The following is a 26,154-nucleotide window of genomic DNA, read 5'->3' on the forward strand; positions in this document are numbered from 1 at the left end:
GGAATTTTAATTTTATTTTTCTAGAATAAAAGATTTTTTCTAAAATAAAAGTAGACTAAGTTACTCCTTATTACGTCTGCTACCTGTCAAAAAAAGTCCCGTCAATCGATCCAGCCATTTCAGAGATTAGCCGAAACAAACAGACTGAGAAAAATTGTAAATAAAAAAATTTTGGTGTATGTACCGTATTTATATTCTTATGCATGTAGTAAAAAACGGTTATTTCAGTACTACAAACAGACACTCCAATTTTATTCATATGTATAAATAAGTATATCTATTTAATATATTATATATTTTTATTAAATTAACTAAACCGCCTTCAAGTATCTCTGCACTCCCTAAGGTCGGCTGCTAGGCAATGCCAATGCATTAAACCCGCCTATTGTACAATTCAATAAAGTTTCAATAAATAAATATAAGTAGGGAATAACAACGAAGTTTGAAAACTATTATGAGTACTAGAGTTAATAGGCCAAGCTACTTCGGTTTACTACCGAGACTTCAAGACTCGGTAAACTACGAAGAGTATTAAAAAGAAGTAAGGAAAAATCCAATATATTTATTTATAGCAGTAATATAAGAACTATATTTTCTACAAGCGATACGGCTCGGCTTAGCACGATTGCAGTAGCCTATTGTAAGATCGACTGATTTAAAAAATAAAATTCACCCCGCAATATTATTTGCAGATAAATGTTGATTTCTGTAGTTGAGATATAATATTTTTGAAATCAATTTTTCTAAGAATATCCGTAACGACTACGTAATAAATATTTCCCCGTTGTAAAATAGAATAAAGATTAATATTATCGTGTTAGTCTTTGGGCAGTGCCTCAAAATCAGTGGTTTCCTGCTTGTATGCAGCAAACAATACACTGAGGTTACAACCTTTTTGCGTATGGGCTATACACACATACTACGTTACTCACACCGTTTATTTTGTACCTGAATTGTATTTTATCTGTATTGTATTTTTTTGAGTGACCAATGTAATTGGGTAATATTATAAAGAGCTTCATTTAAGTATTCACCTTCCACTTTTCCAAGGCTATGTACATTTACACGTGAATAATCTTAATGTGTTACGGTATAACGCATAGGTTGAGTGCAATATTTTTTAATTACTGCGCACGTACATATAAAGCAGCTCCTTCGCATGCAAAGACAGACGTAGAAAGGAGGCTGGCAGCGTGCCAACTCCTCTATCTCAAAATTTAAGCTACCAGTATATTCAGACATACGCAGCCCTCATACATACCCGTGTAAAAGACGAATAAGAACCGTATTAACACGTGCCCAGAGATCAGGCGTGGTTGGATAAACATTCCTTGTATTCGGCCTGTTGTTTTCTTCATTAGGACCGTGGAACTAAGCCTGCTATCGCAGATTCCTGATATCACTGTGTCGTATTGCGTATGATTTCTTATTTTCATTTCATGTCTCGCATTTGATTATCTTTTTATTTTGAAATACACAAACTATTAAAATACGTTACGATGATTCTGTTAGCATTTAGTTTTTATAATTTAACGCAGTGATGGCTGGCTCATTCGTCATACTCGTGATCGAGTGCTACTTGTGGAAACTGGTCTGCTCTAATCACTACGACTGATTTAATCTTATTGTGTATTTAATATTCGACCCCAGTATATTAGTGCTAGTTGGTATTTTGTATTCACGTATTTAAAATTAAAAATGTAAAGTTACAATGATTATTTAAAAGAGCAACACGCAATTTTCTTGCTCATTCTTCTTGTGCTGAGACAGCTTTCCGAATGAGCGGTAGAGTAAAAAAAGGATAACTAACTGACTATTCAAAAGTGCTTAAATTAAGTACACTTGAATAAATTATTTTCTTTTCTATTCCATTCTTAACATTTTTAGCTCTCGCTATAAAGTGGTAATAGTTTAACACTATTGTATGTATATAGTTATAACAAAATTAATTTTAAAAATACTAACCTATAAAATTACTACTTATGAATATTGTCAGAGATTCTCGTATAAAATTAGTATATTTATTTAGTTATCCTTTCTTCAGCTGGGTTTGTAAGCTTAGCGACTTTTTAAGCCAATGATAACAGAAACCAGCTTACTATATATAACATTGCTAATTGTTGATGGTCATATTTTGATAGCGTAAAATCCAATACCGTAATAAATAAGCTTCAATATGTTACATTAACTGAAGTATTCCTGAACACGTTTTAGTGGTTAAACTACTCTGTGGAAACGTCTTGTGGCTTTGCTATACAGCACCGTGTGAGTTAATTGATTGTTTGTATAGTGACGTAGTGTAGGTAATTAAATTAAGTACCTTCAATTTAGTTGTAAATGAATTAGTTTTTTTTTGCGCAACCAAATAATCAGATTCCATCCACATTAATATTGCAACTTCAAAAATATTTCTACCTATTCGTTGCCTTTTCACGGCTAAATCACTGAATGGAATATTATGAAATTTAATACGAAGATAGATGCTATCACGAGAATTATATAGGCAGACATCTTTCATCTAAAAAATCAGGTAAAGTTGCGTTGTCCGCCACTTAGTCTTATAGACATATTAAACTAAGAATTGTTTTCGTCTTTTATTATATATAGTTATATTAACATTAACAATAAAACATATTGCTTATTTAAAGTACTGAAACACGAGCATTTAATGAAAAAATGAAAAACTCTCACATAAAAAAAATAACAATACATAAGTTAATATGAATACCAAATATAAAAAAAAAACATAATTACAATATATAGAGGTAACAATGGTCGGCCTTATAACTAAATAGGGATTTCTTCCAGACAAACTTAGGATAGAGAGGAGTGATTGAACTGTGTCTGGTCGAGGCATAATAATTAATTATTGTAAATATTATTATATTAAGTTGTCATAGATAGACTGTAATGGACATTTTTGCATTAATCTACCGACGTAACACTTGCAAAATCTTGGGAAGGGCAAAACGTCGCGACGGCAGATTGAGTTTATTATAGAGAATCTGTTCGATGTCCGTCTGAGTCGCTTGGATCGTTTCGATAGTAATTTAGAAGCAACTTCCACAATACATCTGATAATCTTACTGTATATATGTATATATAAAATTCTCATGTCACAATGCTAGTTACCATTCTCCTCCGAATCGGCTTGACCGATTTTAACGAAATTTTATATGCGTATTCAGTAGGTCTGAGTATCGGCTACATCAATTTTTCATACTCCTAAATTATAAGGGTTGTCGACCACTATCATATTTTTTAACATTTTTGTTATTTTTATAATTTTATTAAAACAATTAAAAATACATACAGTCCTATATTTTCATCCTTCTAACACCAATCCATATTTTAGCGATTAATAGCAATTTTTATTTATATGGCAAAACAACGTGGTTAGCTAATAATATATACGGACGTTCCTCCAATCTGTTTCGAACGTAACAATACTTCAGTTTACGTAAAGCCTACGTCCGAAGCCGGTCAATACGATACTCCACAGTTTGATATTATACAATCAAGTTATTATTGGTCATCCTATTGCGAGAGATTATGGGTGCAGATACCGGCTCAATATATGTAATATACACACTACAAATATTTGTAGCAGATAATGGAAATTGAAAAATAATATTTTGATATTTGAGTCCCAGATATTTTATGATTTTTGATCGGTAATAAGGTCTCTGAAAGAAGATACAAATACATACGTTTCTTTACCACAAGCTGTTGAATGTAACAATGACAATTGTAATAGACAATTTGTGTTGTAAATAATAGTATACAAAAATAGATTTGGATGTCATAAAAAACGTATTTTTTTAATTAAAGGCTTTTGGGCTAAAGGTAGCCTATAGTACTGCGACCTACACAAATCTATTGTGCTCGCCCTGTTTTAGAGTTCGCTGCCGAGGCCGGTCAGTAACAAGAATTGAAGTATATTCTCAGAAGCGACGGTTTTTATCTCAGGATAGGAGGATACACTTTCCAAAAGGCATATTTCGTTTATGCATGAGTAAGCAACAACTATATAGAATGTGTAGTGGTGTTTCCTTTTCTATTTGCCAAAAAGTCTGTAAGCTTATAAGCACAAAATAAAAAATTAAATAAACACAAAGCAAACTTAGGCCTGTTATGTTATGTGTTTATTTAATTTTATATTTGACTGTGATCAGTCAAAAAACGTATACGACTCTTCGATAATGACGTAGTTGCGTGGAGCGGGCAGCCGTGTGCTCAAAAAAGGAAAAATCTAACGTTCTGATAATTCTTTGGTATTTATTTCATGAATATAAAATAAACTCTATTTTAATAATTCCATTGCCAAAGTTACCGTGTTTTACGGATCGATAAATAATAAATCACTTCAATTTGAGCGAATTTATACTTTTCGGTGGTTAAACATTGAATTGAAAAACACGTGGCTTTAAAACGACTATATTTTATTTCTGTGCTGAAAATTGCAATTTATTATTGAGTTGCGGTCTAAAGGACGGATTGATCTGAAAATACGTGCAATTTCTAATATATAACTGAAAGTACTTAAATTACAACCTTCCTCTTGAATCATTCTTAAATATCTATTAAAAAACCGCTTCTAAATCCGACGCTCTAGATCGTTACAGCAATCAGTAACTGTTACATGTTATTTTGACTGATGACCTTTAATTGTTTATGTTATGTATATACATAAAAAAATAAAATTCAAAATAAAATAATGGATTTCCTTACACGTCTTTTGTGAGGCAAAAACGTGTAAGTATGCATGTAATAATAATAACCCCTGTACAATTAATATAGCGCCACAAATTCCACTGTAAGCAGAGCTTGTGTTATGGGTACTAGACAACTGATATAAATACTTAGATATATATTTTTTCAAATACATATATATCTAAAGATAGATAGAAAACACCCAGACCGATACACACAATGATACTCATGAATACAAATGTTTGCATCGTGTGAGGAACCGAACCCGCGACCATCGGAAGTGAAGCGGTGTGTTAAACCACTTAACCGACGAGGCTGTCATATTGATTATATACTGACAAATTAAGCTCAATTTTAATATATTAAAATTAATGGAAAGCGATTTCATACAAATATTTGAGAGAAGTAGATGCAAAGTAAAGTTTTTACAGTTCACAATTGCAAATGTAAATTAGAATTGTAACATTGTAGATTTTAATGTTCCAAATGAGAATTGTTACAGCTTACTGCAGTGTAATAAAACATTTTTAAAACGTTCGTTCATTTCTAAACTATGGACCCCTTATATACGAGTATTGATCGAAAACGATTTAAATACGTAAACTTCTTTTGTAGCTATACCTGACTTTTTTTATATTACTATGCTGGCAAATCTGTGGTAAATAGTTACCGTAGAGACACCGAGGTGTTACATGCGCGGTGCCGACCCTAAAGAAACCTTAATATACACTTCTTAAACCCCATACCGTAGTCTTGTGAGAAAACATCGGCAGGTAATTCATTCCACAATATCTAAGTGTACACGGGAGGAAGCTCCTCATTAACCGCACTGTCCGAGACCACTTAACTTCTGGCATGTGGCGATTAATTTTCTGTCGATGACGAGCGGTGCGATGGTAAAAGTCGTTTATGTTTAATTAACTTACTTAGTTAATTAAACGCAAATACCTATGTATTTGTGACAACAGGCGAGGACAATCAATTTTTGCATGATTTGTATGTGTTGATGGCGTGATATTATAAAGTATTTTGTCACATGGCTTCACAAAGACCGTGTCAAGGATATGTCTAGGACATCGATTCAATCTGAAAAGTAGTTTTCAATAATAAATATTATAAAAATATTGTGGATGCGCCAGCATGAGTTTTATTCACATCATTTTAGAATTTTATATGATACGCTTCAACTGTACATTTTTAAACCGTATATTCTTGTTCATACAAGCGGATCCGGCTGACATAATCCCGCCTAGAAAAGATCAGTCAGACCAGCCGTTTTGCAGTAGTTATGTTACAAACACACGCAGGGAAGATTTATATCTATTGATATTGTAATCTATAGTAATATTATAAAAAGGAGAAAAAGATGAAGTTTGTCTGTTTGTTTATTCGGGGTAATCTCTGGTTCTACTGCAGTTTTTAAAAATTATTTCATTGTTAGAAAGGTCTTGTCTTCGAGTGCTATATGTTACATAACATCGCGCTACAACCAATAGGAGTGGAGCAGCAATGAAAATGTGTCAAAAAATAGTTTGAGTGATTCCGCTAAAAATGCGTAAACAGTTAAAAATATAAAAAATGAAAAATATATATAATGAAATTATTCTCCTTTAAAAGTTCTAAATGGATTCTCAAGCCTCGCCCCCTCCTACCAGTAGAGAAGCGCGCAGCCTTTTAAGGAGGTGGCATCCCCTGATCACACCTCAGGCCCACGCAGTGATCTGGAGCATCTTTGGACCCCTCTTCTAAGAGCGCTAAGGCTGGACTTGCTTGGTATAAAGTTTGATTGCCCGTCCTCTTCCCCACTCCTTTCCTTGGGCGGGAATCATTTCTTCGTGGTCTGCCGGCCTACGGTGCGCATGCCCAGGCTAACAGTATAGCACGGCGAGGCACCAATGATAAATTGAGTATGCAGTTAATTCACGCACCAGTATACCATGAATAAATCAAACTAGTTTCCGAGAGAACCGTGTGGAGATCGAATTGACAGGGCAACAACGTCCCAATTAATAACAATCCCCTGTTCATTACTCTTTCTCAGTTTATGCCTAGATATGTTGCGTATTTGCATGATCATGGGTGATTCGGAATGTGATTTCGTTTTTTTTTTTTTGGAATAAGAACATAGTTTTAGTATAATGAATAACACAGACCTCACATGTTGTTATAAACATCTGAATTCCATGTCAGCGGTCTCACGTGTCACTGTTCACTAATTGACATTTTGTATCTACTTGAACCGACTCTTCAGAAGGTATTGTATCTTCGATATCATAATTTTGCAAATCAGTTCTAGCACTGGCATACTGTCAACATTTCTGTTCCATACACATCGGTTAATTTATTTATAGCTAGAACAGCATTTTGACATTTTCTATAGTAATAAAGTAATGGCGTTAACGAAAAACTATTTCGTAGAATAGGCCTTTTGCAATATCAGCTTTTAAATCATATACTCGTACCTATAATGATTATACGGCTTAAGTTTGAAGTTAGGTTTGAAAAAATACAATTAAATCATCTATCGGGTAAAAATATACCTAACAACGCAATTTGCATCTTTCAGGTAACCTCTTAAAACAACAACTAATGTAACAACTTTATATGTAGGTTCAATCATCGTTAATCAAACAAAACAAACGAAAATAAATACATTAGTTATATAATGCATCTATTATTTAATTAATTAACACTTATTAATGGTGAACCTAAAGCTCACAAGAATAAACATATTAATTTATACCTCTCTAAATACCACCTGTATTTCTCTAAGTTTACTTTAGACTAAATTAACAAAAAATAAACATCAAATTGTGTGGAACTATCACACCGAATTTGTCACTATTTTACGATTTCTTGATAAATAAATGTTTAATGTGTAAAATTTTGTTTTTTATTTAGACATTAGACTTTATACTTATCGTGAGAAACTTCAAACTTCATAAGTCAGTACTATATATAATATACTGACTGTAGCGTACACTTTCACTGGAAATGTACCTATCATACGGTCTAACAACTTTTCGATACAACGAGAAACTATAATCAAATTATCGACTGCGGAGTAACCAACTTATCTGTGAACTGAAGGCCGGAGCCACAAGCTTTGTAGGTTGACATTTTTGTAAATAAAGACTGAATTGAAAGTGGCTAACATAATTTGGAGCTGTGTTATGTTTTTTTTAATTCTTTACTGCACTAGACAAAGAAAACACACAAAATAATAAACTGATACAGAAGGTGGTCTTATCGCTAAGACATCTCTTCTAGACTACTAGTTTGTGTATTATAAGTGTATATAGTTATTAGGTATATATTTGAAGTCAAAATGTCTTTAGTTTTCACAATTACATCTTAGCGCTTTATCGGCTTAATCCATCATGATTGATATTGTTATTATTAAAGAATAACACAGACTACTTTTCCGCAGTTAATCAATTTGACTTGAATTCGATAAAAAATAGTATTAAGTACCGTAATTGATCATTCCAATATGATAAATGTAGAAGCTTGTCAGGATGTTCTACGGTGTCGATTTTGGCAATTTGTTACTAAATTCCTCTTAATAAATTCGCAATAAACTTTATAGACACGACACGACACGATACGACACTTATGACGTGATATTTTTTATCATAATTGACGTGATATACCTAACACTAATAAGGAATAATATTTAGTCAGGACAATTTACACAGCGGCATCTAGTCCCAAGCTTAGCAGAAACAACATTACATAGAAAACACCCAGGCCGATACAATCATACTCATGAATATAAATATTTGTGCCGTGCGAGGATCGAACCTGCGACCTTAGGAAGTAAAGCGGTGTGCTAACCCGCTAGACCGAGGCCGTCAATGCGTCTTTTCTTTGACCACTGAATTAACTTATGCAACACGCATAATGATTGAACACTGTAAAATACTATTGGGGCTCATCTATCCTAATTATTATGTTCGCAAATGAAATAGTGGATCTAAATTAAGCCGGCTCATAATATTGAAATTTGTGTAGAGATTTTCTAGATTAAATTGGCCTACATTTGGAAACCTGCTGTCTGTTCGTAGCCAGGTATAAATCCAAAATTAGCTGAATTAGTTCATTAGCTACGATGTGACTTCAATAAATCCTATTATAGCGTACTAGTAGTCAATTTATAACAAATTAGGATTATTACATACTAGTGGGTAATTTTTATAAAAGTAATAAGCTATATAAGAAGCAAATTAGGATAATAATGACGCAATCTCATCTGTATTCATGTTTCAGTCGGATAGGTATCTATCTAATTTAGTAATACCTATCTAATAGACTAAATAACAGTATTCAATTGCGATTCGTAATTTTCTATGAATCATAATCAATAGGTTCTTTTTGGTATTCTTTATGTAGAAATAAAAGTGACTTTTATACAAAAGTAAAATAGATAAGCCTGAATAATTTACACAGCGCCATCTAGTCCCACGGTAAGCTGAGTTTGCGTTATGGATACTAGACGACTGATATAAATACTTAGATTTTTTTTTTAATTTATACATAATATACCTACATAGAAAACACCCAGACTGATATAAACAATCATACTCATGAATACAACTGTTTGTACCGTGCGAATAATCAAACCCTCGACATTGCTCGAGGGTTTGGTTATTCGCACGAAACGCGGTGTCCTATATCGCTAGACCACTGAGGCCGTCAAACTGGCTGTGATATTATTATTTTTATATATTAACATGTGACATGTAAATACATGTTATTAAACTGAATCTAAGTCGGTATAATATTTTTAAGACTTGTTTTTTTTTCGAACTACTCTAATGCTGTTGGCCGCAGCTGGTCTTTACGGCTTCACCGGACGTTAGGGGGCCGAGTACAGATGGTACTCCAAACCAAAGAAGGACTTATGGAGCAGGTGAAAGCTAAGAAGCGGCTTTAGGCCAACTCTCGCCTGACGGATACGACTTCAATCTGAGGGCACCGCTAGGAGTTCGAACCCCTCATGCCATCGTAATTTCGATCCCCGTTTGAATCGGACGGGGGATCGATCGGAGGGAAGACAGGGATCGATCGGAGGGGTTATAATATGTATGAACAGTAAATCTATAGGTATTAAATAATTGGTTATCCTCCGACGGTTACAATTTACAATATAATTTAATTAATTATTAATTTCTTAGCCAAGTTTGTGAAAAAATATTTAAATTACGTTAACGAAAGTTACTTAATCGATATCTAATAGCTTACTTAATTATCTTGACTTATATATAGATTAATGTACAGTTATTAAATGATTTTAATGTAAGTTTCAATCACATCTGTGAAATATATTTAATAGTACTCGCTAATAATTTAACCTTCTGTGGTGCAAGTATTTTTAATATCAATCCAGTACTTACTTTAAGTTTATCCTTTTCAAACAAACTCAGATCTTTCCTAGTATAATATTAGCTTACATAATGTGATATCATCGCAAACTCTGAACTAATAATGTTCCTTTACATATTTGATATTAAATATTTACTTTTTTATTAGATCACCTAAAGGATTTTTATTCAAACATAAAAGCATTTTCTAATCTATACATATACATATAAATAAAATTGGAATGTCTGTTTGTAATATTGAAATAACCGTTTTTTACTACATGTATATTAATATAAATACGGTACATACACTGAAAACAAAATTTTTTACAATTTTTGTCTGTCTGTCTGTTTGTTCCGGCTAATCTCTGAAATGGCTGGACCGATTTTGACGGGACTTTTATTGGCAGGTAGCTGATGTAATACGGAGTAAGTTATGCTTATTTTATTTTAGAAAAATAAAACTAGCATAAGTTAAATTCCACGCGAACGAAATTGCGGGTGCAGCTAGTGTAACATAAAACAAGCCACAGTTCCAAAAAACAGCAATATTCATAATATTAATACTAGATTTAAAGACAAACTTGCTGTCCCCAAGTATCGTTTAGAAAAAGTTAATAGGTCTTTTATGGGAATAGGTATAAAAATTTACAATAAGACAAGGATGTGTTGGAATTACCCTTAAATAAATTCAAAACATCTGTTAAATCATATTCACTGAGCAAAGCCTATTACTCACTAAACAATTACTTGAATGACGAGTGTGCATGGCAATAGTTGTTCATGCACTGAATTTTCATTTAATGTTAGATATAGACACCTATATAAATATACATTGTAAATAAACTGGCTTTTAAAAAAAAAGTAATGCAATTGAGTTTCTTGCCAATTCTTCTTAATTGGATCTATATACCGAACTGGACGGTAGGGGAAAAATTAAAATTAGAATGTTAAAATTTGACGTTCATAAGCGGCTAAAATATCTTACATGAATAAATGATTTTTTTAATTTAAGCAGTCACTACTTTTTACTTTTATCCTATACATCTATCTATAGATGGGATAGTTAGAGGTAAAATCAATTATACATGGTGGACGCAACAGTCAACATGCCACATTTCGCTGGATTTATTTAAATCCATTGTGGCATCCACTGGGGTAGGGTGTGGGGGAGGGGAGAGCATTGTCTGTCAGATTAAATTTTGGTTTGATATCTGTATTTTTTTAAATACGGAGTCAGTAAAAAATATAACCGGCCACACAAATTTTTTGGTGTCGCCCAGATTTGAACTTAATATCTCTTGGATATTCAATATAGGCACTAGGCCAAAAAGTTGAGATTTTTCGTTTTCTAAAAGATTTTCTTACTTACTATTTATGTCTACTTCCGGGCAATTATAAATAGTAATTAAGAAAATCAGTTTCAGTAGCTGTGACGTGGTCGAGTGGAAAGAGTAGTCATGCTCACTAAAATGTCCAGACATGTGGCGTGGTGGGCCGGGTCATTGGGCTCCCTAAAATATGGTCGAGCGCAGTGATGGCTGGCTCATCCGTCATACTCGTGAACGAGTGCTGCTTGTAGGGACTGGTCTGCTCTTGTCACTACGACTGATTTAATCTTATTGTGTATTTATATTTGACCCAATAAAAATAGTGCTGATTGGTATTTTGTATTCACACGTTTCGACTGCACAATGTAAACTTACAAGGATTATTTAAAAGAGCAACACACAAGTTTCTTGCTCGTTCTTCTTAGACAGCTTTCCGAACGAGTGGTAGATAAAAAACAAATTGTTATGACTATTCAAAAGTGCTTAAATTAAGTTTATTTGAATAAATGATTTTCTATTTCTAATTCACAAAGTGCCATCAAGCTATGCAGAGCTTGTGTTATGGATACTCTAGACAACTGATACAAATACATAGAATTTGTTTTAAATTTAGAAACAGTCAGACCGATACAGACTGTCATACTCATGATCATGAAACACGAATAAATATTTGTGCCGTGCAAGGATCGAACTCGCGACCTTCAGGAGTAAAGCGATGTGCTAAACCGCTCTTTTTCACTGGAGAGTGAGTCAGAGATAAAATCGGATGTTCAAATGGTGGTGTCGCCCATATTTGAACTTACTACCTCTTGGGTATTATTCAGTAGGACATTATGTTAAGAAGTCGTCATTTTTCTTTTTTAAATACAAATTCTTAATTATTATTTACATTCTCGTGTGTATCGTGTATCATTTTATTTTTACCGAACATTTCTTTTGCCTTACCTGCCGAGCCCTAGCTCAGTTAATAACATATTATTTTTATTCCACTGTATACTGAAGTAACTATTTAGATAGGTACAAAAACGTAATTGCCATATAAAGCCACCCCCGCAAACAGTTAGTATTCATGAAATGTACCTCGTAAGAATATATTGTTACGGTAATTGTGTAACTATGTACATTATATTAATAATATGTCTAATTTAGATTTTGTTGTTGTTTTATTTTACCGAGGTGATCTTTGTAAAAGTCGTCGTGTTTCGAACGAAGGGTGATAAAGAGTAACTTTGCAGCATACAGAGGCATGACATCCGAGTCTATACACTAATGGTATCACGGGTGTAACGACTTACGTATTGCTGTTCAAGTCGGAAACTGTTTCCAAATACATAAAAAAAATAAAGAAAGTGATTAAGTATATTTCGAAAATAGAATAGTCAGTTGGTCTGAGTCATAATACGCTGATATTTCTTTTTATTGATGATGATAAAAATGATGCAGTTATCTGAGTTAGAGAAAGTTACTTACGCGTTTATAATATAGTATTAATAAGGATTTTAATTTGAAATTAAATATTTACATTAACAAATAATTTGTTAAGACCCTAGCTAGTTGTGGACGCCATTTGACATGTTCATATTGCGGCTATTAAACTCGTTTTTGTTAGAGTCCAGCGCGGCAACTGGCGAATATGGACTCTAATCTCGTCACTCGGATTTGGTTTGTTATTAGAGTTCCCTTCAACGGCGAGTCGGTCTGAAGTATAATTGACATAGTTTTTGTGTTGGCGAAATTAAAATAGTACACAACTTTTCGGCCTAAGTTGGAATAATCCATACATAAACCAAAACGTTCGTGGTCAGGGTCCCCAGCGACATGCTGCCCACTTTCATTAAGGAGGACTACTGGCCGAAGGTGGTGGTGTATCGGCACTACCGGGGCAGATTGCCGTTGTCAGTGCCGTGACAATAAAGACAATTGAATTTATATATTATTTTTTCTTATTTATTATAAGTTATTTATACTCGTAAAATGACTTGAATTAAATAAAATAATAAATAAAAGAAATTCAAAGTCGGGCAAAACAAAATAATAAAATGAATTATTAATTGAAACTATTTAATATGTAAACTTATATAATGTAATGGCCATGAATTAGGTATTATTAAAAAAAACTATTGCCAGAGATTACCCTAAACATCTAAACGCCTTTGCAAATATTTACCTCTCTATAATGATACCTACAGTAAGTACAGTTTTATACATATGTTATAGGTAAGTAGGAGTACGGTCCACATATTAATTGACCCGTGTTAATAAATTACTAATGCCATTAAAAGCTGTCATCACGTCATACATACATTAAGAAATAATATTGGCAATGTACATAGTATTAAAACAGGACCATATTCAGTAGGTAGAGGTAATATGTTGTACAACGATGAAATAATAATATCATGTTTATTACACAACATTATTTGTGGGAAATTATTAATAAACGCAACATCATCTAATTCCAAACTGAGCGAAACATTCAATATTTTCGTGATTTACTCGTATTCCAATCCTTACTAATAAATGAGAAAGATCATAGGCTGCCTTTTAATACGAAAAATGGGTTAAAAGATTATATGGAAGTATCATCATTTTAGAAACTAGAAGACTAAAACTTCTTTTTTAGACTATTGATTCAAAATAATTAAAGAAAAAAGGGTTGGAAGGAGTTGAAAGGAGAGATGGAAGGTTTTGCGGAAGTATTGTCATTTTTAAAGCTAGAAACTTGAACATGTTTTTTAGGGTGAAGTTTGTATAAATGTTATGCTTATGGGGTTAAAATAATGTAGGGGGTGAAAGTTTGTATAAAGAATTGACATTTTTTAAGCTATAACGATGACACTTTATTTTTTATTTTTTCACAAATGTAGATCCATATATACAACACTTTTAAAATTTATATACGTAGATTTAACGTACAATATTTAACATAAAAAAGGTTTAAAGGTAGCGCGTAAATATTCAAGATTGTATGCATATTTTATGCAAGTCATAAAAATAATGAATTTACAAATGAAACATTAATTACTGGGGTGGACTGATTTTAGAATAGAACGTAAATTATAAAAAATAAATTACGTTCTATTCTAAAATCTACCGAATATACACACAAAATCGTTCAAGCCGTTTCGAAGGAGTTTTGTTACAAATACTATGCCATTAAAAAAAAGTGTTCGAAACGAGTGCACAGACTTCTCTCATGTCTATAAATAAGAATATGTTCTTACATGTTATACCTTGTAACTATAGATAGGTTCTTTGTTGTATAATTATATTGTACATATATCATACACAAATAAAAAATTGGTTCAAATAAAGAATCTATATAAGCCCACTGAAAAGATGTACCTATTTACTTTCATAACATTATTTCGATATCTCATACATTTTGGTTTTCTTGGCTTTTGTTTCAGTGTAATGATGTGAATTAAGAAATTGTGATGTTTTTGGAGGTATTACCTATATGTACTATATATATTTAAGGTTCAGAGAAATGAAATACCGGTTTATAGACTTATTACTCTAAATATATATGAAATTTAATATGACATACACTATAATATGAAATTTACCTAATACTAGCTTATTTTATCAATATTTGGAATTCGTACGAATTTCAGGTATGAAATAACAGAAGGGGAGGAGGGATCATTTCAATAAAACCGCTTTCAGCTCCTACACCTAAAGATCTGTTTACCATACTGTGATAAGAACTCAGTTTCGAATGACGTAAAAAGTTAAAGGACAAAACGATCTTTATTTTTCTTTTTTAAATATGAAGCGGTTAACTATTGTATATTTTCATTTAATATTTACCATTGTGCATATGATATGGTTAGTAATATTTTTGATTACACACTAGTATTGGCAAGATTGCAATATAAAATAGAACACCCATACTTAGTAGTTAGTAATATTTATTTTATGCTTAAAAAGATATTTTGTTACAGAAAGTCCACAAGATCTTTGTCTAGAAGAAATACAAACAGAATTGCCGTCGGCTCCATTGACCAGTAAGTAACTAAACGTCTTAACCTCTCCACTTTATGTCTCGCTTTGAAACTTATAAATAAAATTATGCAAAATAGACAAGCGCCGGAGCTAGTAGATACCGTACTATGCTTGAGGCCATCATCAATAATCAATTTTCAGGATATTGTACAATAATATGAGGGGAAACATTTAAGTAACCATTAAATATGAATAATAATATATATTAATATTAAGAGGAATAAACCCAAATGTGAGAAGGATAAATACATTGGTTACTCATTTTTAAATTATTTAAAATTATTGTGACGTTTGTAACTTTACCTTTATCGCCTCTATTTATTATTCCGCAACTGAGGTGGAATAGTATTAATTGCATAGACATATATGCATAATTTATATAGGTATTTACAGATAATGCATCGCCGCTCACATACGAGTAAATCTCTGTGCGCTGGAGTTAATCTATACCGTAAACGCAGCTTTACGTGCATCAGTAATTACAATACATTAACGGATTTAGAATACTAATAACCAGGCTCATAATAATTATGTACTTATTACTAGAAATAATTAAATAAATTTATAATTATTTTTTATACATTCATGCTATTGCAAAATGCATTTTATATTATATCATAGCATCACATATTACGTTTTTATTGGAAAATAATGATAATTAAATATTTTATTATAATAATTTATTATAATACTAGATAGCCGGCGATCTTACGTACCTTAAATACCACAGAGAATTTTACAGTATCACCTAAAACATAGTTAGTTTGTTTTCCCTGATCAATCCCATTAAAATCACTCTATTTTTTTATGAAAAAATTATATTAAAAAAATACTTAAAAAAGTACTTTTACGTTTTTGCGGAGAATGTTTTAAAGCATTCAGGTAATTAAACTTCCATTAATGTTCCAAAAATTTGTTTAACCCGATTTATTCACAATACTTTTACTGGTTCTATTTTTAGTTGTATACATACATATACTATATGCTTAGAGAAACACTATCGTATACTTTTTTCTAGTGATTACTTGTAATAATTACCTACTCTTTTCTAATTTAATAAACAAAGGTAATTTAATATACAAATTACCTTTTTATATAAAACTAGCTGGTCCGGCAAACGTTGTTTTGTCTTAAAATAAAAAAAATTAGGGTGGACTACCCCTAACATTTAGGCGATGAAAAATAGATGTTGACCAATTCTCAGAACTACTTAATACGCTCACAAAATTTCATGAGAATCGGTCAAGCCGTTTCGGAGGAGTATGGGAACGAAAACTGTGACACGAGAATTTTCTATAAGATTCTACGCACAATGTCTATGAATCCACCCACACCGCCAACAATATTTTTAAACGAAAATATTAGTTCCGTTCAGAGTAAAAAATTAGGTATACCTACATATTACATAAATGAATTTATACGACCAATATAGTACATCCTACAGTGTAGAACGTAACTATACTAGTTTAAATCGGAAAACACCATTTTCACTTTATTGGCGTATTGTAAGAACACGGCTGCTAACGCAATTAGTTCATCTTCAGAGACGCACGTAACAGGCCTGTTACTGACGTTTACAGGACACGGTAATTGGTCGCAAGACAATTTTAAAATGGATTTCTGTTACTGTAATATACGGATTAAGACTGCAATAGAACTGTAGTGTACGTGACACTAAACTTCTTGACTGAATATAGCATGTTCAGTGCAATGGACACTTATAGAAAATGTTGTAAAGATTAGAATTAAGACACTAACAGAAGTATAGTCTACGTGACACAAGATGCATTAAGTATTTATATTTTTCACTCTACATTTTTTTTTCTTTTTTAATTTATTTAATAAAGATAATAGTACAGTTGTTTTTATACATTGACTCGCCAAACTGTAGAATTTATTTAGTTATATACATATAGTATGTTCCGTGCAATGGATATTAGTAGAAAACGTTATAAAGATTATTAGTACTATCTTCATTACATAGTATAAAATAAAGTCGCTGTCGCGGTCTGTCCCTATGTATGCTTAAATCTTTAAAACTACACAACGGATTTTGAAGCGATTTTTTTTAATAGATAGAGTGATTCTAGAGGAAGGTATATATATAATACATGTACACCCGTGCGAAGCCGGGGCGAGTAGCTAGTAATGTATATATTAAGACACTAACAGAAGTATAGTCTACGTGGCACAAGATGCATTAAGTTAATATTTTTCTCTCTGAATATGGCATGTAATTCTGTGCACCTGATATTAGTAGACGTGTTATATCTCAATGACATACATGTATTTTTAATAGAATACCAAGACTTAGTTTCCTAACAGTAGCTTTTAGGAAGAAGATAAATATACACATATAAACGCTCTCACTTCATGTCTCTGAGTGTATTGTATAATAATAATAATAAACTGTACTAACAATAATTTACGTAGTTACAGTTATTCTTCTTATAAACTATTATATTTTCGTTAAATGCGCATCATGCAGATAATTTACTAATAGTATCTAAACTTAGTAGGTAGCTATATATTGCATATTTAGCACACTATTCTGTAGTGAGTAATTTAAATAAATTCATCGTTACAGTTATTTTAAACAATGTTCATAGTTTATTCAGTCACCCGAAATTTAAATCAATCCTATAAATGATAATTGAAATTTCGCTCCATTCAGCCTTACAAGGTAATTTAAATATTGAATAAATTTCTTTGATATCTCTTATCAAAGAATATTTACGCTAAATAATCTGATTTTAATAAATAACTATAATCAATGCTGGGGTATTCAGATGAATACGGTATGGTATTGAGTATTTTCGCATGTACACAATATACGTAATGTATCACTCATTCACATAATAATACATTATAAAACTATACATACGAGTATAACATAAATTGGAGTGTCTAGAGTGAATTGAAATAACCATTTTTTACTACAAACATATGAATATAAATACGGTACATACACCAACATAACACTTTTGCAATTTTTGTCTGTCTGTCTGTTTGTTCCGGCTAATCGCTGAAATGGCTGGTCCGATTTTGACGGAACTCTTTTTAGCAGGTAGCTGATGTAATAAGGAGTAACTTAGGCTACTTTTATTTTAGAAAAATAAAATAAAACTAATTAACTTTTTTGTTAAACTCCACGCGGACGAAGTCGCAGGAACAGTTAGTAATAAATATAATCCAATAAATATCATTTGATGCACTTAGCATAATGTTTGCATGATAATAATCCATTATATTTTGATGTCGAATTTGGAATATTTAACACTTCATTAATTCAATTATTAATTTATTCTCTGGTCGTCAAACATAATAAATCAAATATATATACGAATTTTACCAGATGTTTGGAAATGAAAAGTTAATATTCTTATCTTCTTATTAGTATTTCTTACTTTAGAGTTCTTTCGAGTACTATACAAATACTTCGTTCTTTAGTTCGATCGTACTTTAGAGTACTATACAAATATTTAAAAACTGTTTATATTTACCTATATAGTGTTTTAGGGCTAAAGATTTTAGCCCTAAAACTCTGTATAATTATACTATCTGTGCCCGCGACTCCGTTCGCGTGACATGAAGACATTGATCAAATAAAGGAATAATATTTAAAAATGTAACCAAAAAAGCCGATGAAATAAATTTCATCATTATAGCTTCAAATATTTCTTTTCTTTATATTTAATCAACAGCCTAAAAAATAGGATTCAATCTTTTAGCTTTAAAAATGACGATACTTCCATACAACCTTTTATATCACCTTTCAACCCTTTTGAGTCCGTTTTTCGTATTTAAAAGTAGCCTATATCCTCTCTCAAGTTCTATAAATCTAGACTATCTGTTTGTCAAATTTCATTTAAATCGGTTCTGTAGTTTTAGCGTGAAATCGAGACATACTTTTACATTAACAAGTAAGGATTTAACATATATTATTTGTTTAGGTGAAGAAAGTGATACTGCCGAGACAGATGGACGACTGTCATCTGAAAATTCGCCATTACGTCAACGCCGGGGCGGAATATTGAAAGGGGGACGATTATGGAAATCGATGGACACTGACAAAGACAACAGCGAACAGGTATACCTTTACTTTAGACGCAACGTTTTGTTTTACTAGAATTTATAATAAATGTTGTAAATTTAGATTGCGGACCTTGTAAACTAAAATTAGTTTCATAATATAAATTCCATCAAAGGTTTTGTATAAACTTTTGTTTTGCTTGCATATTTCGTGGTGCTTCACGCGAGTTTATCCGCTTATATGGAGTTTACAGGTTTATTCGTAGCTAGTAGTTAGTTATTAGAGAAATTAAGCCACGAGGTGTAAAATAAATTAAAATATACAAAATATCTTTATTCATGTCGATCTTTTACAGACTCTTATGATATGTGAAATCTACCGTCAGTTCGGAACGATTATGAGATGAGAAGAACTGACAAAACTCAGCTCGTGTTCATTTCAAATATATAGTAAAATGAACTAAAACAAATAGAAATAAATAATTAAATTCAATTGTCAATTATATTGCTATTATTAACTTATATTGACGACATGTTAGAGATGAATTCAAAAACCGTAACATTGCAGTAGATGCATAACAGTTTTACCTTTAATAAAACTTTCTGATAGCTAATATATATTATCAACAAAACCGTTGGTATGTTACCGTTATTTCTCAACTTATCGAATTAAAAATAAAACTTCAACATTTCTGAATAAAATATACTACAATATTTTTTAAGTACCGGTTAGTTATATTCCAGTCATATTTTATGTATTATTTAAAATTTAATACGGAATTTCTATATAAAGGATTCTGCGGAGTTCTACGAGTACGTTTCAACCAATAATGCCACCAACTGCTCGATACACAAGCGAGAAATGGCATTGAAACTAATGAGTACAAACACACGGTGCCTTAGTTGCAATTTAATGGCAACACACTGATAATAATAAATATAATCTAAGGTTCTATATTATAACGTATCTAATAACAATGAGTTCTTTTACACATTTTAACTAATCAGCAGAACGATGACCAACGATCGACAACTACAGCGAGCGACGAAGATGGTTCGATGACTCCTCGCTCTGTACGGTTCGTGGAGCGAGCAAGCGAGACTTCTGACACGGCCCCAAGTGAATCCGAAACAACACATAACTCTGACAATGAAACGACGTCACAGAACAGCACCAACACTACCCACAGGTACAACTTCGTGAGAAAGTTTAAGTTTAGTTAGACTACTGCGCCAATGTCAAACAAGCTGTCGACCTAGTTGATAGAAATTGAAAACAGTGTTACCTAACTGTATTAACTAGAAATTGAAAACAGTGCCACCTAACTCTATTAATTAAATAAAACTTAGAATGCCACCAGTCATAAACAAGGATTACTTATTTTTATAACTTATTATAATGATCTCTTGGATTGAATATCGAATTACAATCGCGAGAATAATTATGTTATAATACAAATTAACTTAGTGATTATTAATATTAAAATCATGTGTGAGAAGATTGAAATTAACAGTATTATTCAAAGAAAAACCATGAAAATTATTCGTGTACGTTGATCTCAAGAGGAATCACAAAAAAGTAAAATATTATATCTAAAAATGGGTTATCAAAATAATATAGGTATTTTTAAAAATAAGGGTGAGCGAGCTGCCAGCAACATCATGCTGGTTCTATAAAAAACATATCATCGATTATATGGTTTAAATAGTTCAGCAAAACAACAGTAACCGTACAAGTTTGTACATGAAGTTTAGATTTAATTTAACAATAATATATACCAAGTACTTTACAAAAAAAATAAGTTCATTTAAATAAATAAATTTTATAACCATAAGCTTTACTACATAAGTAAATTGTACGATGATCCTCAGGTTTCTTAATCAGACGTTTATCAACATCTGTCAGCGAACTGTTAGCAAATATCGACGCTAACCAACCCAGCTCCAAACCGGGTGAGGTTGTCAAATAGGCTTTTGATACAATTGCCTTTACAATATAGTATATTGGTGAATTATAAAATCTTATAATTTTAATTGTAATATTTCAAGTTTTGATAAAAGCCTTACAAAAGGTGTATCTACTTATATTCTCTACAGATTTTCATATGCTATCCCTGAGGAAAAGGGAGTAAGATCAAGGTCATAATCTAACTAGATATCATTTCCTTTTTACCTTTTTTCAAAGCATAAGAACGCACGCATTACAGCTTTGCGGCAGAAATAAGTATTTGTACGCCTACAGCCCGGCCGCTCAGAGTGGTCGGGATCGAATGGGTGATATAACTTTGAACTATTTGATTTATTAATGGGTGATAATATTAAAAATTTATTAATTATTCGAACTTACAAGAAACATATTCATTTTGGGCTATAATTATTAACTACTTAACTAATATAAAAAATATATATTTTAAAACTCAAACCACATTAAACAGCGCTGTTCTAAGGTTATTATCATTACATAGTATAAAACGAAATCGCTGTGTGTTTTTTACTTTTAAAAAAATATTGTTTTTGTATTAAGTTAGAAGTTAATACCTGCCAGATCGCGCAAACTCTGAGCAGCCCGACTTTAACCAGTAGAGCTGTACGTTTTACCGACATCGTTAATCAATGTTGCTATTCAAAAGAACGGATATGATGCGGGTTACAACGCAGACGCGACAGTTGTTAATGATCCGAGGTCCGATGATTGTATCCCACGGGTTCAATTTCAATACATTGTCGAATTATTTAAATGATAGTGCATCTTCAAGTTATACCTATAAAATGCAAGAGAATTCACACGTCCAAATCTAATATGTACTTATTACCACTTATATTATATATAAAAAATTAAATGGTAAAATAAATCTTAAACTACTATATTATGATTTGCAAAAAAACAATTTGAAATGTTGAGAATTTGAAAACTACAAATAGAATTATTTATAATATTAACCGGGTCTTAACATGAATAATTTTATGGCAAATAAAGGTATTTAATAATAGAATGCAAACTAGGCACTTTCTGTCGGTCTATTTGATGAGTTAACTGAAAAACTCCTCGCTAAAAGTCCTATGTAAATTACTATTTGTCCTAAAGTTGACTTAGAGATAACAAGCACGAGAAATAGCGATTATAATAAAATTCACTTCTACCTATATAAATAAAATAAATGTTAGAGCGGTGCTAAATCAATATTTATTAATAATACAAGTAAGATGGGAAAATTGCTGAAGAAAAAAAATAAAATCCGACTCCTGAAGCTTTATTGAATGCACTATATTTTCAAAGGAAGTAATTATGAAGAAACTCGTGAAGTTTTCAAACTGATGCCCTGATAAATTAACCTTAAAGGCTGAGAATATCTGGCCTCATTTCATATTGAAGTATATATTGTGTATAATTTATATTTGTTTGTATAATAATTGCTTATTCATATATTTAAATTGATTAATTTAATCTATTCTATACACCAGATCTATCATATATATTTTGTAGGACTATAATAATTAATTAATTAATATTTACTATTTATTATAGAATCGTAATGTTAAAAAAAAATAAGTACTACGTTTTTTACGAACTTTAGCTATAGATACAGATAATGGACGCAAATATGTTAAGTTTTTTTAAATTATTATACAATAATTTTCAAGTCTTGAAATGAGTTACAAAAGTAGGACATTATATATTTTCTTAATGAAATGAGGATTTGTGCATTTTAGTAAGGGGAAGTTTGGCAAAACTTTATAATTTAACTACCTGTCCCGGCAAACGTTGTTTTGCCATATAAAAGACTTTGGGCAAAATCTGACCCAGTTGATAAAAGGTTTCCTACAAAAATCAAATGAAGTGAAATTGTTAAGTATTAACCAACTATTAAATATAATGATATTGTTTGAAAACCGTGGGAATAAAAATTAAGAGATGAATAATAAATCGGTATTCAGTGAGCATTTTCATATATAAAATGTTTAGATGGAACAATTTTAATTAAGCATTCTGTTAAATAAACAAAACAACCAATATTAATATCCCAAACCTTGTTATATATTTTTTTCGATATGACATTTCTCATTTATATTAGTGCACCGCCAACAATCATTCTCTACACCATTCATGATTGGTAAAAGGTATAAAAAATATGTAGATAGTACCCGATTCTAATACCTACTGAATATGCTATATATATAAAATTTCATAAAAATCGGTCAAGTATTTTGGAGTAGTATGGTAAAATTGTGACACGAGAATTTTATACATAAGACTAGCTGTGCTTGCGATTTCATCCGCGTGAAATTTATAGCCTGCATGTTATTCTCACGTATAAGCTATATTATTGTAAAGTAATCAGAATCTGTTCAGTAGTTTGTGCGAACATCCATCAATTCTCACAAACTTTCGACTTTACAATATTAATAAGATAAATTTATTCAACAGACTTGAAACGCCACTGATTCTCACAATACACTCCCCCAAAGCGAACTCGGCGGTTCAACAGTTGTTCAACAGTGGTCGACCGCCGCCGCCAGCAATTGAGCCTCAGTTGGTTACTTCAGAAACACTCCGGTAATATACTAATAATACAAATGTGCTTTGTTGTCTTTCTGTTATCGCTTTTTTCATCACGGAACAGCTAAATAATATTTCATAAATTTTAACAGGACGATAAATATAAATTATATTTGATCCTAATAGCAGTCAAGATTGTCGCATGTAATCGCGAATAACATCTAGTTCGTATATATAGGTATTTACAATATTATGATCGTTAGTAATGAAGCTTCTTGAAGTTGTGTGTTTTTTATTAATCACACAAAAGGTTTGTGTGTGTACGCTACTTTATAAACGTGTTTAGACTTAAATGACAAATGTAGAACAGATACATCATAATGAATATTGAATATATACTGTATTATATACAAATTATAAATGAGACATTTACATATGTCAATATTCTCGTGGCAAACAACACTTTTACATTATACTAGCTATTCCCGCGACTTCGTCCGCGTGGAATTTTAACTTTATTTTTCTAAAAAACAGTAGCCTAAGTTGCTCCTTATTGCATCAGCTACATGCCAAAAAAAGTCCCAAGTCAAAATCGGTCCAGCCATTTCAGAGACTAGCCGGAACAAATAGACAAACAAAAATTGTAAATAATGTTATTTTGGTGTATGTACCGTATTTATATTCATATGCATGCAGTAAAAACGTTTATTTCAATATTACAAACAGACTCTTCAATTTTATTTATATGTATATATAGATAATGTGTATAATTGTGAATAATCACGATTAAATATTAATAAATGTGGTGTATTACAGCAGACCATCGCGACTGTTATCCTGAATGTGGCATTAATTGTCGATGTTGTGGTTGTATGTAACATATCCTCATATTTCGCTCGGAATATTTTTAATCCAGCGTGGCGGGGAGAGGGAGCCTATCGCAGTCTCCGATAAATTCAGAATTAATTTCAGAGAGTCAGTATAAATATAAATAAATAATACTAAACCAGAACAATTCAGACAGTGCCATCTAGTTCCAAGCTAAGCAGAGCTTGTGTTATGGTTATGTGTACTAGACAACTGATATTAGCATACATAGATATTTTTTTTAATATATACATAATAATATAAAAAATACCTAGACCCCAACAATCATACTCATGAATAGAAATGTTTGTACCGTGCGAAGAATCGTACCCGCGACAATCGGAAGAAAAGCCGTGTGCTATACTGTTAGTCAAAAAGGCACACAAATGTTTTCTTTGGTGTCGTCCAAATATAAACGCAGGAAATCTTGGGGATGATTCAGGGTAATAAAGCATTAGATTAAGACTCTCAAGTTTTTACACAAATTGACATGGCAAGATACAATTAGTGTTGTAATGTTAAGCAGAGCGTGGGATGCCGGCGTGAGGCCGAAGACAGAAGACGCAGCAGTTCGACGGGTGGCTGAGAGGAATGCGTTGCGCTGTTCATTGCTGCGTAGTGAAGCAAGAAAGAAACAACAACCAAAGGTAAGAATACGTTTTACTACTGGAAAATAATATCTCAGAAAAATAAATCTTTATTATTAATTTGAAAACCTGTTTAATAAATAAAAAAACGAATATTACTAATTGTCTAGGTTATTTCATATAATCCGCCAAATTAATTTTGTATTTCAAACCTAAATAGAATAAATAAAGAAATTCTACAAAAAAATGAGCAAACAAGCTAATAGCCCAATTTTTGTTGAATGCTTAGGTAAATATTTATTGCTGATGTAGAAGAGATTCTTTTAAATCTTGAATAATCACTTTAACACTGATCCTCGCTGGAGCCGAGAGCTCACTAAAAGAATAAAATTGAAAGCTTAGAACATAATTTATACATAATAATAAATTCTTAGTGATAAGCAAATTGAATCTATGAATAGCAAAAGTATCGAGAATTAAATCCTGATTGACTGACTGTCTCGCATACATACTAAAGTTCCAAACACAAAGTTTTGACAATGTGTAGGTTCCATTTATAACGCAGGCACCTCTTAAGAAACAGTTTAGAGTTTAGTAAACGTACTTTGATAATGTAAATTGACGTTATTCTAGAATATTAATCAATTAATTACTAGGCAATTGTATTACTAAGGAAAACCGGAATAGATTACGGACTATATATAGTCAATAACAAAAACTTCATTTTCAGGGCTTCCTTTTAACAAATTAATCCA

The 26,154-nt window shown here is 31.7% G+C and overlaps 1 protein-coding gene across 1 annotated transcript in view; it reads left to right on the top strand.

The window, feature by feature from the left end:
• LOC131853020 (uncharacterized) overlaps positions 1-26,154 on the top strand; it is a 116,368-nt gene that overhangs the window by 79,350 nt on the left and 10,864 nt on the right. Inside the window, exons 3-7 of the mRNA XM_059203811.1 lie at positions 15,355-15,417; positions 19,369-19,505; positions 20,456-20,637; positions 23,874-24,002; positions 25,339-25,459. Of these exons, the coding sequence (XP_059059794.1) occupies positions 15,355-15,417; positions 19,369-19,505; positions 20,456-20,637; positions 23,874-24,002; positions 25,339-25,459 (632 nt within the window). The remainder of the gene's footprint in view (positions 1-15,354; positions 15,418-19,368; positions 19,506-20,455; positions 20,638-23,873; positions 24,003-25,338; positions 25,460-26,154) is intronic.

The sequence above is a fragment of the Achroia grisella genome, unplaced genomic scaffold (assembly GCF_030625045.1).
Source record: "Achroia grisella isolate CSIRO2021 unplaced genomic scaffold, CSIRO_AGI_Agris_v1 utg874, whole genome shotgun sequence".
Lineage (NCBI taxonomy): Eukaryota > Metazoa > Arthropoda > Insecta > Lepidoptera > Pyralidae > Achroia > Achroia grisella.